The following is a 17,862-nucleotide window of genomic DNA, read 5'->3' as shown; positions in this document are numbered from 1 at the left end:
CCTATGTTCCATTTAGTGGGCCCCGCATGGGGCTGTAACAGCTGGAGGGGGGATGGACCCCAACTTAGACACGGTTGCTTTCTTAACCCCTAAATTGTCTGACCCCATACAGTGCCACTAGGTGTGTAAATCAAGCAATACATGGATTCAGTTTATACAGAACATCATTTATTCATGTCAACATGCAGAGATATAACATTGTGTCGTGGATTTTGTCATTCATGTTATGCAGTTTGGGGCTCTGTTTGTGTGTGTGTTTTGGAGGTGCAGAGGATAAGTAGGTGAGTTTGAGTATATGGACCTGTTAACAGTGATGTGTATAGACTGCATTTCACTACTGAGAAATGAGAAAGAGAATGACACAGAAATCTTGGACGTAGCAGCCTAGCAGACCCGTTTCCTGTTTTTGGACGGGGGTCCGAGCAGACAGCGCTGGCTTGTCCTCAGTGTAAGAAGGAGAGGAAAAAAAAACCGTGGCATTAGTTGAACGAATTCCCTGCATGTTCCATATCTGTCCAACTTGAATTGAAAGTGCTGTGATTGCCAGTGGGAATCATTTCATTATCTCTAAACATGGATGGGAAATAATTACTCCGACTTGAAAGTGGGTGAGAATCATAAGCAGTCTCTGTGTTTCCTTGTTAATTAATGCCGTGCATCTGTGCTTGTAAAGCTGCGTTATTGGAGATCAGTGCTTTGATTCTTTTTGCTCCGTGTCTTTACGAATCTTAACACTCTCTCATGTTGGTCCTTTGCTCCCACAGGGACGCCGCGCTTTTCCGGGCAGCCTGAGGGGGCAGTGGTGCGCACAGGGGACAGCCAGGTGCTGGGCTGCGAGGTCAACGCTGACCTGGTTTCCTTCGTCCACTGGGAGCGCGATCGGGAGCCCGTGGAAGCAGGGCCGAGGGTGTACACGCTGCCCAGCGGCACGCTGGTTGTCAGCAACGCCACGGAGGCCGACGCTGGCACGTACCGCTGCGTGCTGGAGAATGCTGGACCCACAAAGACCAGCGAGGAGGCGGAGCTTCAGGTCCTGCCTGGTAATGGCGAGAACAGAACTGAGCAAAGTTCTGCTAGGGCTTGCAAGTAGCACCTTCTCAGTATCACATGCAACTCCAGCAGCTACGGCTGGGATCCTCGCAATAACTTTTAAATATGAACTCTTGGGTTCTTTCTGAAGGTGCCTCAGCATACATGTTATTTCTAAGGTGTTCTGACTCCATCAGTGGTAGATTTCTAATTCAAACCGGACCATGTTATGTTCCCTTGTCCACACAGGAATTCAGTGCTGTATATACAGTACATATTACTATGCTTTGCTTGGCAGTCAGTTTAACGTTTATTACTACATTGCCATTTAACTGCTGACGGGATTTAGCACCCTTGTAGCGGTTTAGCCATAGAGATGCAGGGTGGCAATGAGTGAAAGGAGAGAGGAAGAGGAAGAGCAAGATGGGGCTCGGGAATGAGAGAGACAGGAAGATGGAGAGATATTATAGAAGATTTCCTAAAAGCTCATAAAATTAAAAGGGTACGCTCTTTCACGCTGGCTGTGAAACCTAAAGTTCACCGTGATTTGAACCGTGAAGGTACAAAGCACCCGTTCGCCTGACTTCACATGGCCTTTCCAGAGAGAGGGAGATTAGAGTTGGTTTCTGGCAGGAAGACAGCACCGCATGGGGTTATCAAAGGAGTCGTGTAGCTCGTAAAAAATCCTAAACCAAAAGACTGAATTCCTGTGTGTCAGATCTTCAGGATGCGAAGTTATTTATGGAGGCTGGTCACCTCTGAGAATTGGGGGAGATTTTAGGGTACATTAATCAGGCCTTAAGCGCCGTCACCAGAAGCCGTTATCTGTGTGTATACGTTGCGGGAGCTAAGCCCTGTTGCAGTGTAAAGCGGGTATGCTTCCGCAACAGAAACTCTGATAATGGAGTGTTTCCATCCCCTTCGAGCTGAATGCATCACACAGCATCTCATGGGACCTCCGTCCATTTGGTACACCACTGCTCCCACACGGAAGCTGACCGGAAGGGCGACGAACACTGACCACTCCCTCTCTCCATCTCTCCCTCTCTCCCTCCCAGAAACGTGGGCGTGGCGACAGCTGGAGTTCCTCCAACAGCCAGGGCCCACCTCCAGAGCGGTGGGCGAAGGTGCCCTGTTGCCGTGCGTGGTGAGCGGCTACCCCCCGGCCTATGTGCGCTGGACACACGACGGCGACCCCGTCGACGAGAGGTAGTCCACTGCGGATAGCGGGGGTGGGTGGGAGTCTGAGGGTGGAGGGGGGTGGGGGTGTTGGATACGGAAGGTGGGTAAGTCAGAACACCGTCACTGTAGGTATCTGCGTGGGTTGCCAGAGTGAGCGTTAAGTGGTAGGTATCCAGTGGAAGCCGTTATTTGAACAGGGCTTCGATTTCTCAGTGTCTGACACTTTGTACTACATGAGCAGGGTACTCACCAGTGTAGCGGCAGTTTGAACTTTGTGTGTGTGTGTGTGCGTGTATGTGTGTGCGTGTATGTGTGTGTGCGCGCGCGTGTTAAGTTGTTGCATAACCGTAGCCCGTCCCAGCTGTTAGAGTAAATAATTAGAGGTATGGCGCCTGCCCTGAGAGGTGTTAATGCCCCTCAGACTGTGATTGTTTCCAACACACACACACAGTTTACTCTTCGCAGCAACTGTGCGAGGCTGTTCACAGATTAGACGTGCAGCGCCTCTGTTGCCCTGCTGGGTCACACCGCCTAAGCCACTGGCTGATGATCCAACTCTCCCCTCATGCTTTCTCTCTCCATCTCACTCACTCTCTCTCTCACGTTCTCTCCCTTCCTCACCGTCTCACCATACGCTGCACGAGTCTCCACCATTTCTGCCCGTCATACTCCGTCACTGACTGACAATGTAAGGGATAAGTAATGACCTGGCTGCTAGCTTTGTTGTAGTAATTACAGCATTCACTGCCTAGATCGTCAGCATCCCCAGGGCGGGCGCGCTCGCCGCTGCCTTCGCTAATTAGGACAGGAGGCCTGGGAGGTAACCCCGCCCCGTGCGCGCACCTGCTCGCCCGTGAGTTTGAGAGGAGGGGCGCAGGCCGTGGAGGGTGAGGCTGGAGCCGCCGGGGCCTCCCCAGAGACGGGGCTCTGAGCCCAAACTCGTACTGGCAGACGGTGCTGGAACTCGGGTGGCTAGGAGAACATTTGTGGCCCCGTGTTTAGGGCTGTGGGAACTGGTTAGTCAATCATATTTTCAGAAAATCTAATAATCTGTAATTAAAAAGCCGATCATGCCATGTTTTTTGTATTTAAATAGATATTAAATGAATCTCTTTCAGATCGAACATTCAGCAGTGTACTACTTAGACTGGACTGAAACAGGGAATTTGGACTGTAGACACTTTAATTTCTTTAGATTTTTTGAAACAGTGCAATATTGTTTTGGTGAAATCTACATATTTAATTTGGGAACCAAGCTTTTCATTGAGACCGAGTGACCACTGCACCAGTAGAATTCTGGCCATTCACTCACTGACAATAATTTCTATTGGCTTAATTTTAAACATTTAGTGTTATTTTAAACATTAGAAAAGAAGGACTGAATATAAAGCCCCTACACGCCTTTGTAACCAGGAGCAGAGGTGCCACTGGAACCATTAGTGTACAATGTCCACTGCATCTAAGCATTTGATTGGCTGCTAATGGGTTCAGCATCAGTTAAACGTCTAGGTCATGCCCCCCTCTCAAAGTAACAAACTGGCTGAAATCACTTAAATGAAAGTTCTTCATAGAAATATTTAGCAAAAAAAAAAATCTCATCAGTAGTTGATGACTGTGAATAACGATGGCGACCCCAGCAGGACACTGGGCTGTGGTTGGGGGGGGGCATGTTGTCGACGTGAGTGTGCACGACAGTGGAAATGACTTTCTGAAGGGTGACTCAGGCCTGTCGGACCCGCTGTTAGGCGATCAGGGCGAAGTGCTTCCATGTGATTGTGCTCGTATTTGTCTCCATTCTTCTGAACAGGCTTCTGAGTTTAAAGTGAGTAGTGGTCAGTCATTTCTGTCATTTACACTGAAACGGAGATGGCACGCGTCTGCGTCTGTTTCTTTACATGCGCGTCGCTCTGAGCTTTTGGGTGCCACGCCCCCTGGTGGCCGGGGCGGTTGCAAGCACAATCCCGTTTGTTCCGTGCTCCTGTTAGTTTGAATGCTGAGGTGAACGTGGCCTCCGGTTCCAGTTTATTTAAGCACTACCAAAGCGCAAAAATAGATTTGATTGTGGAATATTGCGTTCCGCAGACGGCCTCTGCTAAAATGGCCTTGGTCTGAGTCGCTGAGTGGGTCCAGCGGAGCAGTGTCACTGGGCTGTTATGCTGGGGGGGAGGCGCTTAATAGAATCCCCCGCCATCAATAAAGGGGATGAATAATGTATGGGCAACAGGTCCAGCACAGCATGTAAATGATCTCTCGGCCCTCCGCCTCCTTCTAGCCTTCTCTGAAGTGTCATGCCGTTTTATTGTGTTTTGCGTGGGGGGGGTTGGGGGGTGGGTTGTAGCCACAAGCGTAAGCAGGCCAGAAGGTTGGGGTGGGAGGGCGCTTGTGATGGCAGTGGCCCAATAGAGGTGGTGCATCTGCAGTGGCCCCCCAGTCCCCGCACCGTGTCCGTCTGCCCGATCTCTTCGGCTTACTCTGTGAAACCTCATTCAAACCGCAGTTCTGGGTCGGCTGCTGTGCTCCCGGCCCGCTATCCCCTGGAGAGCCGAGGCCCAGCAGCTGTGAGAGTGGCGCTGGAAGTGCAGCATGTCATTGTTAATGGTCCATAATTTCTAGAACTTTTTAGCGCGGCGTCGGTATTAACCGGATTAATGGCCTGCGTCTCGAGTCACCGCCTCGCGGGCATCGTGCGTGGAATTTATGGCCCCGCGATCAGAGCAGCGGGTGGAAATGGACTTCCAGGCACCGCATTGCCCGGCTGGGGGATACTGCACAAGACCCGGCTGGCCCTGGCTGCCCAAAACCAGAACCACTACCGCGCAATGGCAACGGTTACAGTACGCCAAAGCCATGTTGGGGTTAGTTTTTTTTTAGGACTTCCTTTGTCTTGATTTCTTGATCCATTGAAATGATGTCAAAACCTGGCTGCTAATCCAGAGGCTTAGTGCACACAGTCAGTATGCGGTGTGTGACCAAGCAGATGGTGCCATCTGACGCGTCTCATGAGTAGCCTTCAGCACCTTGTGAGTTAGGGAGTGAGGGAGGGAGGAAAACCAGATGTGGTTTTGTTGACCATGGAGACGCACCAAACATCCTGATTCCCTGGAAGCCGCTCTGTCCAAATGGAGATGTGGCGCTCCTAAAATGAGTTTTTCTCTGGGAGATCCAGACTGGCATAGTTGGGAAGGGAGCGGAAGCCTCGGAGCCTCCTTGGCTTTTCCGTGTTTATAAGTAGTCTCCGCCTGCCCAGAGTTGGCCATAAAGGGTTGGCACAGAGGATCGGATGAGTCGGAGAGATCTCTCGCTTTCCTTCTATCGTTCCATCTCTTGTTCTCTGGGACACGCAGGTCCTTCCTCTGTCCCAGATGGTTAGTGACCTCTCCCTACACTCGGAGATCACCTCCAGCACATCTGCTGCCCGCATACCTCTGATGTCTTTGTGTTGCTCAGGTTGGGGCGTTGGGCTGTACTGCAGTGATCTCATCAAAATATTTCTCTACTGGCACGCCTCAGTTCTTGTGGGTCTCCCGCAATAGGGCAAAGTGAAAACAAATATTCCTTGGACTCCTGCTTAAGCCGAGGCTTTATAAACTGCTGACAGAAAATAACTGGCGGCTGAGGCAGCAGGGCCGCTAATGGAAGCAGACCTCCTGATGTGTTGTTTGGGCAGGGCTGGACCTCCATCGCAAGAAGAGTCTTCCTAGTCTTGGACCACACGGCCCGGTGACTGAGACTACACCATGTCCTTCTGGGCCAACGATGGATGGGCCTTAATTTGGACAACTGGTGTCCCACAGTTGCAGCGATCACTAGGTGGCCGGGGTCCATGCCACCTGCAGCTGGGGATGGGCTCGCATCCTGCTGACGGGGACGTGTATAGGGCCGAGCCCTGATGCACCTCACTGGCCACAGGGCGGTAGCTGTTACCCACCCCAGCCTGGCTATCGAGAGCAGAACCATGATGGCTTTGAGTTATCTGAGGCAACTTCACGCATGCACCAAGAGGATGACAGCTGTCTTGACAACAGCATGGCACCAGGGTCCCTGGTAGAAGGATGCCATTTTAAGAGGAATTTCCCCCTGTCCTACAGCAGGCGATTATTGGTCGTCAGCAGTACCTTATCACCAGAGCTCCCCTGGGCTCCAGACGGGCTTGGAGCTCCAGCTCCAGCCTCCTGCTGTTGAGTGGGAGATAAGTGACATTGTAAATTTGCCACTAATTAAAAGGTCTTTGTTGGAGGGACGAGCTTTGTGTAATGCATTTTTAACTGGCGTTTTTACCTCACCTGCCTCTGTGGGTGAGGCGGCCTGTGTTAAGCGGGTTGGCATGGCAGGCACCAGACCTGGGTCCTGAGCTCCTTTGTATTGGCTTGACAGCGTGGAGTGTGAGTTTAGACATTAATAACTGCCAATTAGAGATGTTCTCAGTCTGGTTACCACCTCATTAGGGTTATGTCTTCATTAGCGCTGCGTTGGAGAATTTGATGATAGGCACGTGGAGAACTCAACACGATGCCTCCGGTCCTGAGGCCTCGAGGTGAGATTTCTGTGATGTCGTCATCTAAAAAAAGAAGCACTGCGGGATCTGAAGGGAAGTTGTGTGGAAGCGTCGGGCGTGTGACTGACCTGTCTGGTGGAGTGAACAACAGCATTACAAAGGCACCTTTATGAGAGGCACTGAAGGTGTGTCTGTGTCTGTCTGTGTCTGTCTGTGTCTGTGACTGTTTGTGTCTGTGTGTGTGTCTGTGTGTGTGTGTGTCTGTGTGTGTGTCTGTCTGTGTCTGTGTGTGTCTGTGTCTGTGTGTGTGAGAACTACTTCTCGGTCCTTGTTCAGCAGCGTGCTTGAAAGTAACGCACTCCAACGCAGAACGCTTCAGGTGCTGCGCGTTATCTCAATGTGAACTTTGATCTTGCTTCGCGCTTCCAGCTCCAAGTGCATGCTCCACATTCGCTGGCCTGGACTTTGCTGCCCTCCAGTCCAGCTTGGTGCGGGAAGAGTGGGTCAGCGCCGGCCGGCAGAGCTGCTGACAGACAGGAGAGTGTAGCTGCGGTAGTCGGATGGGAGTGCAGCGTCGCGCCCGACACATGCGAGCACGTTTCTCCTGCTGTAATTAAAAGCCTGTGACAGCACATGTTTCTGCATTCCGCCTTATGCAGCCTGCACACAGCAGATGGTCCAGGTCCGTGTGTGGCGAAGGGCGGGGAGTTGAGGGTGTGCAGGGTGCATGCTGGGAGAATGCCGGTATTGATGGCCTGGTGTTTAGATGCGATCGATAGCTGCTGGATCGGGTTGACCGCCTGCTCTGCTGTCTCTGACCCCCTCTATTCACACTGCTAGAAGCCAGTAGCCTTTACCTTCTCTCTCTGTCCTCGTTTCTTTTTCTGTTTCCTTTATTTGTCTTTCTTCTTTGTTTATCATCTTTTACTCTGCCAGTTCCCTCCCTCCCTCTCTGTCTCTCCGTGCGTGTGTGTGTGTGTGTGTTCTGTCTCTCTCGTCTCTTCAGCTATTCTCCTTCAACCTATTGATTTCTGCTCTTTCCCAGAGTTCCCTGCAGTCAGTGGCCCTTCCCCCCTCAGAAGAGTTCAAAGGACGAGGTTGTAAGTGTAGAGGTCACTGGCTCACCGAAAGCCAGAATGGCAGTTAGTTGCACTGAGATCTTCTGAGCATCTGTCATTAACACACACCCAGCACCCAACACGTAATCACTGCTGCATCTCATCCTGTCCACTTCTCCGTGGATGGGCTGTAACGTTAGCCGGTTACTTGCACACGACCCCGGCGTGAGGCATCATGACCGCCGCTGCTGTTCGTAGTGGGTAGCGATGTTTTTGACCCTGTAGAAATATTGAGTGGCCTGTCTCCTCCTCTCCACAGTGACGGGCGCTTTTTGGTGCTTGGCGGGGGCAGCCTGCAGATCTTCAATTTAACTGAAGAGGACGCTGGGATATACTTCTGCCTGGCAGACAACGCGAACGACTCCATCGAGGCCCAGACCGAGCTCACCGTGCAAGGTAACGCACGCGACCTTTGGCTCCCGCATGGGCTGTAGCTGGCGATTAAAGTGCCGATGCGTTGGTGGAAGATTCCATATTTGACGGAGGGGAATGGATTTTGAGGTATTAATTACATCAAGTGATTTGCCGTGTCAGAGCTCTCCTGTACGGTTCACGATGTATCGACAAATGTCCCGGGAGACTCGGAAAATGTGGCCACAAATGACTATTGATGGTTCATGGCTCAGCGAGCCTGACTGAATTCACTTACTGGATCTGCTTCCGACGTTTCCCTCGGTTACCGTTCCTCGAGAATCTGCGTGCGAGTGGACAAGTGCTATTAATGCGCTGTAACTGAAAAATAATGTTTCACTGACCATTCCAGTAAATGCCATCACATTAGTTCCAGCTGATCCATTTTTATATGCGATCCAATCAAGGCATGCGTTTTATGAGCTTTCAGTCGAGATCTCCCCACGCTCCACATTTTGCGAGCATGATGTAAGCTGTGTGAAGAATGCAAATGAAGCCATGCGACTCTTGAGTTGTGGGGAGCTTTTGCAAATAATGAAAACTGGAACGCTTTCTGTCAGTCTCACAACAGGTCCGGGGAAAGGATCCGAACACGGTGTCGCCCGAAGGAGCCGGATAACGGGAGTCTACACCGGAATTTTGAAAGACAGCATTCTTCAGTTGCTTGTAAACTTAAATGCGAGATGACCGAGGTTTAGAGTTGGTCTTCCTTGTATGATTTTAGGACCTCTTGTCTGCGTAAACCCGTTCAGACGTGCTCTAATCCGCTGGGCTCTTTCGAAATCGCATTGTTTTCTAATCGGATTGCGTGCCTGCATCGTGCTTTCAAAGTGTTTACATAAGCAGGTGTAGAATTGAGCGTAAAAGCTGAAATGGCCGTGACATCAGGCAGAAGATCACAAAGGCGGCAGTGGGCAAAGCTCACGTAGTTATTGTGTCTGGGACGGAGCCGGGGGAGGGAGGCGTGTGTGAAATCAGGGTAAATGGGACCGAGCCCAAAATGGGTGAGGGAGCGCTCCGAGTCTCACACACACGCAGCATGCCAAGGGCTTTGGCCGTCTTTCCCTCTATTGGAAAGAAAGCAGACAGACAGACGGGATGAAAGAGACTGGGAGTCGGGGCGGGTGCGTGTGTGTGTTGGGGCGGGGCGGGGGGGGGGTGGACGCGGCGTGTGGGTTGCGGCCCCTCTCGGTTCCTAGCGCACCGTACGGCTGCAGGTCCGGAGCTTCGCGTTCCCAACCCCGGCCTTCCACGTCCGGCCCGACTCCTCCCAGAGACGAGCCCAATCGCAGGGCTCCCACCCTCCCCACCGGTCACGCACAGACATCCCTGCCCGTCGCCTGCTGGAAGACCTTCAGCAAGCAGCCGCTCAACTGAAAGACCTCCCGTACCCCTCCGTGGTAATGAAGAAGTGGTCCAGGCAGCCACGCGGTGGGACAGACAATTCTCTTTGTCTCCCTGCAGACGGGGAACAATGGAGCCTTCAAACAAACACTTTCTCACATGGAGTCCGGTCCTCTCTCTTAGCTCACTGTTTGACTGTACGCTGCGTGTTCCTCTTGACAGATTTCTCTCAACAATGCCTCGGCTGTCGCCATAAAGCAGACCGTAGGCTGTTTAAATGGTTATTTCCTCGCATAAATTAAAAGCTTTTTGTGCCCTCTAAGTGTTTTTGTAGCCGTGGCAACTAAAGTGCAACAGTTCTCGATAATTAGCCGGCAGTCGCAGAAAAGCTCGTACATAGTTCTTTCCCAAAAAAAGATTGCGGCCTGATGAAAGGTTTCGCCGCCCGGGACGACGGTGCTCTACCTGGTTGTAGAACTGACTTGCTGCAGCTGATGGCTATACCTTTGTTAGTACCCAGGCGGGGGGGGGCGCATTGGGTAGGCCCTGTTTCTGAGACATGCGGGTCCAGCTACCCACTCCGGCATGCTGGTCTTTAGTGGGGGGGCATTCCTGCGCCGCTGCTCTGCCTCCCACTTTATTTGACTTGGCAAGACAGTAAATCGGGACCGGTAGGTTTTAATTATGGAGCTGTATGATTGTTACCCAGTGAAGCACACGGTCTTTTCATTTCCAGGCCTGGAGGTTGCACAAATATGTATGCGCGTGTGTGTGTGTGTGTTTGTGTGTGTGTGTGAGACCTATAACCAGTAATGAGTTCACGTGTGTTAGCCAGAACTTGTATGTGCAGGTTGTGTGTGTTAACATATGAGTGCAGGTGGGTGTGTGCATGCATGACTGTGTAATAAGACTGAGTAAGATTGTCAGAGGTTGGGTTGGGGGGTCTGAGAATACAGAGCCTAGTCTCTCTGTGTCCTCTGGATCCGGTGTCCACATACGGAAGCTCTAAGTGTTGTTTAAAGCCATGTAGGAAAATAGCTGCTGTGTGTTTGACATTCTCTGCTTTAACACACTGCCAGCTGCTGCTGGCTTTCTAGCGTTCTGGAGCTGGTCGTTTTTTTAGCGTGCTGACTTGAGCTGCCGTTTTAGGTGTGAGGCACAAGCTATCAATAAGGACCGTGTGTATCTGGCCTTTAGTGTCCACAATGTGTGTCGAGCGGTGTGTGGTGCCGGAGATTGAGTGCTTGAGTGTGTGACGGGCCATCTGGGTGGCACAGAGTAGCCGCTGGGCGTGGCCTCAGCAGTGTCGGAGGTGGACTCGAAGACGCGGCCTCGAGCTCCACAACCGTTCCAGCCCCGTCATGGCCGTGTGGCCCTCCCATTGGTCGCCTCGAAAGCTCGTTAACGAAAGGACCAATGGGACCCTGGCAAGTTCCAGGAGTGGTGCCGGTATCTGCCTAACGTACCCTCTGTAACGTGGGCCAGACCCGGGGGGGTTCGCCAAACCGCTCAGCACAAGCAAACACTATGACGGCGATGTGGATTTGCGTTCAGGGACAGTTTAAAAAAAATGTAATGTTACATTTGGCCTTGATTAGTCATACAACAGATGGTTCAAAGAAGGAAAGAAAGTGAAGTGATATCCCATGTTTGTGTGTTGGGGAGGACCTTGTACCAGTGCTGGCAGTGCTTCTGGGAAAACGAAGATCCAGCTTCTTCTCCAGCATGCTGCCTCTCTGCAGTTTGTTTCCACCAGGCTTTAGCCCAACAGCAGCCGAGCGAAGCCGCTAGCACCACGCTAACAAAGCTGGGATTACTGCGCCCGTTGTTCCTGCCCCTCCGCGGCACGGCCGTTTCTCCATTCCTGCTGCGTCCCCTTTCTGTTGCCTTCAAACCTCCTCTCTCCTCATTACCTCGTGCTGCACTTACTTCTCGTTCCTTTGAGCGAGAGGTTTCCACTGTTGGCACTAGTGGTGACCTTTTGAAAGAACAAAAAAGTGAAATATATGTGGAAGCTTCTGGTAGGCTGTAAGAAAAACAGCAGCAGTATTAGGCCAACATCAATGTTGTTGTGTGAATGGTGCCAATACAGCACTGATAACATTTCCACTGAAGTCATGTCAACGAATCCCTATTTTGCCACTTTTCTTTCTCTCTAGTCAGTCGTGTGTCGTCTTTAGTCTTTGTCCTCATCGTTTAAATCAGGTGTGTGTAATTGGAGCTGGCAGTTCTGTATGGGCCACTGTGAACACCTCCACAGCCAGGCAGCTAGCCGGACCGGCAGGCAGTGGAGGGGATTACTCCCCCTAGAGGAGAACAAAAGATTAACTCAGCACTTCTGTCAGTACCTCTCACACACGTGCACACACACGATGTGATACAACAATGTGGGATTCCCAGAAACGTGCACACCTGTACCTCCTCAAGAGAGGGAACTTTGATCTCTGCTGAGCTCGAGTTGAGTTCGGGGAGTGTTTTTTTTGTTGTTGTTTTTTTTTTTTTTTTTTTTATCTCAAAGCTGCGAAAATGTGGGAGAAAGGTCAGCGTGAGCGGCACAACAACCTGGTGTGATCTTGCTAGTGAGGATGCTCGTGCACTGTTTATCTACCCTGAGATAAAGGGAGAACGGGAGTAAGAGGCTCCTCCTTTGCCTATAGATGTCAGGAGGCGTTGCTGACAGCCATGTTTGGGGCGGTTGGCTGAGGTCAGCCCTCTGAATTTAGATATTTGGGGGTGAATTCAGGTCAAAGCTTTCTCCGTTCTTCCCTGCAGCTCCCCCGCAGTTCCTGAAGAGGCCGGCCGACACCTACGCCCGCGAGGCCGCGGACGTCCTGTTGGAGTGCGAGGTCGCCGGCTCCCCCGCACCCACCATCCGATGGCTGAAGAACGGTGATGCCGTCATTCCCAGCGACTACTTCCGAATCGTCGTAAGTGCTCGACTCTGCGGGCCGGGTGTGGTTGCTGTGGAGAACGGGATGAGACCCCGCTGTCTGTGCCTGTTGCAGAAGGAGCAGAACCTGCAGGTGCTTGGCCTGGTGAAGTCGGACGAGGGCTTCTACCAGTGCCTGGTGGAGAACGAGGCAGGCAACAGCCAGGCCAGTGCCCAACTCATCATCCTGGACCAAGGTGCGTCCTGCTGGACTTGTGGGGTTTCTTAATTCTTAACCGAATTGACCTGTGGTCACAGATTATATAAATATACAACACATATGCAGTTGACTGGGTCAGAATAATATTGTTTAGAAACTTCAGAGGATTTTCAAATGAAAAGCTAATTATAATCTTTTTTTTTTAAATCCACAGTCACTTTTAAGTCCCACTAATTAAGAAACCTTCTAATGTAATTGCTACCACACTGCAGACTTGCTCACAGTAGTGGCACATGACCCATATGTCGCGGAGCCTGTTCGCCGTTTCCCTCGAGCTCTGCATGATTGGAACTGTTGTATCAATTTCTTCCGCTTTTTCTGAGCTCTAAGCTACTTAGTGCAGGGCTGGGCGTGACGTTCCTCCCAAGTGCCCCGGTGGTGTCTGAAAGGATGGAGATCTTATGCTACTAGAAGGTCGTGTTAATCTGGAGGTCTTTTTGGCAACTGGGGGTTTTGGGCATCAGAGATTGGTGAAATGAATCTTGTGCCACTAATGGAGAGTATTGAGGTTAATCCATTATTGGTGTAAGTGAGGTGGACAGTGTCATTTGCTCCCTTCCTGTCAGGGCCACCTGTTCTCTCTCTCTCTCTCTCTCTCTGTGTGTGTGTGTGTGTGTGTGTGTGTGTGTGTGTGTGTGTGTGTGTGTTTGGCCTGGAGCTAAATGCTGTGTCTGAGATGTCTTGATGCCTACGATACCTAGCCTCATCTCTGGTGGTGGTCAGTGCTCCCGTGGTCAGAGACGTGCAGGTTGCCACGGTTACGCTTTTGGCCCTGTCAGCTGGGAGCCGTCCCAAGCGCTTTCCGGAATGGGTCATCTTCCATGCCCACTGTAGCCCGTGTTTCTGTGCTGGCGTTCTGCAATATTGCTGGAGACTCTCAGTAATACTCCCTGCAGTGGGCGACACCTTAGTCCCCAGAGCTCATGTGTGTGGAGAATCAGTGTTGATGTTTAACCTCCTGCTTTGGACTCCATATTAGCTGGTGCTGACGACTGATGCCTGCGTTATCGCTGCTGCTCTGTCTACAGCTGTGGCACATCATTCTGTCGGCGTGTTTCTTGACCGGGCCAGATTCTCACGGTTCCATGGAGAAAGCAAACAGGCTGCGGCTGGAGCTGTTGGGGCGGAGAAGACGCCCTCGGTGTCCTTGCCTGGTGATGCCGTCCTCGCTGTGACCGTGGGGCAACCAGCATAAAGCAGAGTGTCGCTCTGCAAATGAAGACCCGGGGCGGAATGCTCTCCGTCTGTCTGTTGCCTCTGTTCCATTTCACATAGCTTTGTTCTGTATCCTGTCGAAAGGGCCGAGGCAACTCCAACTGAAATTTCACCTTGAAAACCGATTGGCTCGTTATAATCACACAGGAAATGTATGGGAAAGATAGCCTTGATGCAGTCGTTGGCCTTGCAGAACACGGTTCTGAAGACGCCCACGTTTTCTTCCCATGTTTGATGCTTTTCAGGAACCAGAACTCCTCTAATTAGTTGTTTTTTTTGTTTTGTTTTGTTTTGTTTTTTCTGGAAGGTGCGTCCAGACGGTTTAGGTACTGATGAGCACTGGATTGTGGTTTTATGCACGTGGATATTTGCCGAGGGGCTACGCTCTGCTGCTTTGTGCGGAGCTGGCCGTAAATATCCCGGTGCCGCGCAGCCTGGCGGTGTTTAGGCCGTGCGGTGGGAGGCCTGCGTTTAAGCCCCGGGCTGTGCAGCCGTCCGGATCGGCACGCAGTAAACCAGGACACGGGCGCGTCTGTCACACTCAGTGATTAAAGCGTGTATGTTCGGAACTGGCTCAGGTGGTGTGGGCTATAGCCTGGTGCTCTCTCGTAACCTGAGCCATCGAGGTGTCTCTCTTTCGCTCCCTCGCTCCTACTTTGACAGGCTATTCGAACCTGGAGCTCCACTTCTCCACTGCTCTGGGTTGTGTTGAGGTACAGTCATGGTTGGAAATGTCATGAAGGTAGTGAGCAGAAGTCCTGACTGAGTCTGCAACTCCAATTTTGCCTCCCTGAACCTGGATTGACTAATGGAGGGTGGCACTGGCTCTTATACATCTGAATGTGATGGTCAAATGTGAAAGACGGTTTCATAAACAGGATTGTTTAAAGAATTTAATTGATTAAAAGCTGTTTTGTGAAGTGGGGGACCCTGGTGAGGCCAGGAATGGGCATGTCTGTTTTTAAGATCTTCTGTCTGAACTTGTTTATTTGCGTCTCCTTGTTTCAAATCCTGCTTGCTTTTCTTCTTCTCAGCTTGTGTTTCCATGTCTGCTGTGATACCTGGGTGTGGCTTTGTATGGAGAGTGAGGAATTTTCCACCCGTGCGAGCAGAGCGCTTGGTCACCCTGTGACTCTCCCGGGGGGCGGGAGCGGGTGTGGGGGTGATGGGAGGTTGGAGGGAGCAAACATGGGCAAAGCCCTGCAGAAACCTTTCAGCATGTAGTTCTCCTTGTGTGATGACAGCTTGTATACCGCACAGAGCCCGCGGTACGGGGAACAGCCCTGCAGTACTGTGTACTCGCTGACTAGCCCCGCCCACTTTCCCAGCTATGGTACGCCACCGTTGCCCGGGTGGAGGAGCATGTGATCGGGTTGGTGGATGTCACTGTGGCTGGTGTCCGTGAGCTCAGGCTGACCAGTCCGTGCGTGAGCTGGGCGACGCCAGCGCGCGGTGAGCCTCGCCACTGGCGATCCGTTCCTCCCTTCTGCTCCGGTGCGGCTCGGCTGTGTTGTGTAAAGGCGATGCCTCCTCGCACGACCGTTTGATTTTTCGTGTGACGCTTAAACGAGGTCCATGTGGCAAACGCAAGTTAATAGACGAGTTTGTTATTTATAGCAGTAAAAAAAAGCCCCTTACGGCGTTTCCCCACCAGTTCTGGCTGTTTACAGCGCTTTCTGGTTAAAAACCGGGGCTCGACGTGGTTCATTTGCTTTTATGATGGGACATCATTATGAAAGTGCTTCCTCTGAATGAAGCATTATAAAGAGAGCTGACCCAACGAAAAAGTGCACAGCACCAGGAGAAACTGCAAACTTTGTGTCCTGCAGCGTGACTTGCCACCGCAGCTTTCGGGACGCGCTTTTCGGCATCGTGTGTGTTTGTTTTTTCCCTGCCTGTCGTTGCAAGGCTGTCTCCTCTCTGCTGGATGCTGTAGGTACAAGCGGCTTAAGGGCAGCAGCTGAACTCCAGCCTATGATGAAATGGCCAGTGATCGTAGAGTGTGCGTTGTCATGGCATACCTGCAACTGCATCCTCAGTGATTAGCAGCATAACCCCCCCCCCCCCTCCCCACCTCCCGTCTGTGGAGGTCAGCATGGCGACAGCAGTAGATGAATGTTTCCGCTAGTACTGCGTGCCTGATTTGGTGCTCTGCTGCCAGCACTTTTCCTGCGGGGAATGCACACGCTGAGCAGACGCTGATGCCTCGACAGTACCCACATGCCCACCCCCACTCTGGAGTAGCCATGCTTCCGGACCAGTTTCACTGATCCGCTTCATGGTGGGGCGGGACGGGGCTGTGGGGTTGTGGGAGGTTCCGCAACCACCAACCACCCTATGCCACCTGTGCACTGAGGCTACCTGACCACCTATGGTGCCCACCACTATTCCATGAACGCAGATGTGTTCATAGTATAAAGATATTTTGTTTTGTACTCTAGCTTTCAAACCTTGACTTCAGAATTTTTCTCATGGAAAAAAAGTGCAAAAAGCTTTGTGACTGCTTGGTTCATTCAACTGGCAGTCAGAAAGTACAAGTGCATTTTCACATGGAGGCTTTCCGTCTGAAAATCCCTTATCACACAGGCGGGAGATAAGCATCCATGAAGGCTCTGTGAACCTCTCCGTATTACAGGGCGTTGGAACAAAGGGCCATTACTGGAGGATTTTTGCTCGCAAAACAGAACCAAGAAAATTGGCTTTGGCTGTTACTAGCCCACTGTTTATGGAGCTACTGCTGGCCAGGGCAGACTAATTTAATCCCAAGAAGAGCATGCTTTAGTGCTCTCTCAGTGAATTTTCCAGTGGTGGTTGAAAAGATGTGTTTTTATTCAAATTAGGCCAGGGCTGCAGAGTTTAATCAGACACCTATAGGAGCATTGCGCTGGAGGATGGTCCTGTGCCTTTCTGTTTGAAGAGAGCCGTTGGCCGTTGACATGCACCACCGATATGAGGACCAGGTTGTCCTGTATTCTCCTCTCAGAGTACCCTGGAGGAGCTGAAGAAAGATTGGGGATTTGAAGAGGATGTGCATGGTTGCGGAGCAAAGTGGAGATTTAGCAGGTGGTGGAGGGGGTTGGGGTTTGAAGCCCTGTGAGGCTGGACTGGGTGGGGGGAGGTTGGGACTCCACACCAGATGGGCCTCTAACTCTCCTGCAACACGGAGGATGTCCCCCTACCTGGAGCGTGCTGCGACCCATAATTCTGTGCTCTTGTGCTGGGCAGCACATCCCGCCGGAAAGTTGACACCTGCCCAGAGTCGCCCCGCCGCATCTTTCATCTCCTGAGCCGGGGGGGCAGGACATCCGCGGGGAGATAGCCTCCCTCCTCCTCACTGGGGACAGCGGCTTCCAAAGCTTTACTCTCAATAGCGGCATCCTCGCATATTTCTGATGTTTACTGTAGCGCCAGCGCCCTGGGGCCGAGCGGAGGCTGGCATTGCTGTGCCAGTGCCGCCACATGCCAGCTTCTCCCTCTGCAAAACAATAAGGTACTTTCATACACGTTGCTAACTCCGTAACCATGAAAGGTGCCAGACGTTGAGCGGCTATGGAAGGTACTCTTTCTGTACCTTCCGGAAGTAGTTGGTTCCGGTTACTCATCTTGGTTGTGTGTCGGCATCCAGCATCTCAACAGATGATGCTTCTGTGTGTTTCTGCTGCTGAGGGCCTGGGAATCAAAGGTGATGGCTGGTGCCTGTCCCAAACCAGGAGACCTGCAGACTGGACTTGAGGAGATCTGCTGCAAGAGAGAGAGATCTGCTGGACTTGAGGAGATCTGCTGAGAGAGGGAGATCTGCTGGACTTGAGGAGATCTGCTGAGAGAGGGAGATCTGCTGGACTTGAGGAGATCTGCTGAGAGAGGGAGATCTGCTGAGAGAGGGAGATCTGCTGAGAGAGGGAGATCTGCTGGACTTGAG

At 51.7% G+C, this 17,862-nt stretch overlaps 1 protein-coding gene across 8 annotated transcripts in view; it reads left to right on the top strand.

The window, feature by feature from the left end:
* neo1a (neogenin 1a) overlaps positions 1-17,862 on the top strand; it is an 82,161-nt gene that overhangs the window by 46,945 nt on the left and 17,354 nt on the right. For all 8 annotated transcript variants that reach the window (XM_035523744.1, XM_035523729.1, XM_035523739.1 and 5 more), the window contains exons 3-7: positions 765-1,040; positions 2,088-2,238; positions 8,084-8,220; positions 12,352-12,506; positions 12,585-12,705. In XM_035523744.1, coding sequence (XP_035379637.1) covers positions 765-1,040; positions 2,088-2,238; positions 8,084-8,220; positions 12,352-12,506; positions 12,585-12,705 — 840 coding nt within the window. The remainder of the gene's footprint in view (positions 1-764; positions 1,041-2,087; positions 2,239-8,083; positions 8,221-12,351; positions 12,507-12,584; positions 12,706-17,862) is intronic.

The sequence above is a fragment of the Electrophorus electricus genome, chromosome 1 (assembly GCF_013358815.1).
Source record: "Electrophorus electricus isolate fEleEle1 chromosome 1, fEleEle1.pri, whole genome shotgun sequence".
NCBI classification, from domain to species: Eukaryota; Metazoa; Chordata; class Actinopteri; order Gymnotiformes; family Gymnotidae; genus Electrophorus; species Electrophorus electricus.
The sequence above is the reverse complement of the archived record's forward strand: the minus strand, read 5'-3'. Positions and strand labels throughout refer to the sequence as shown.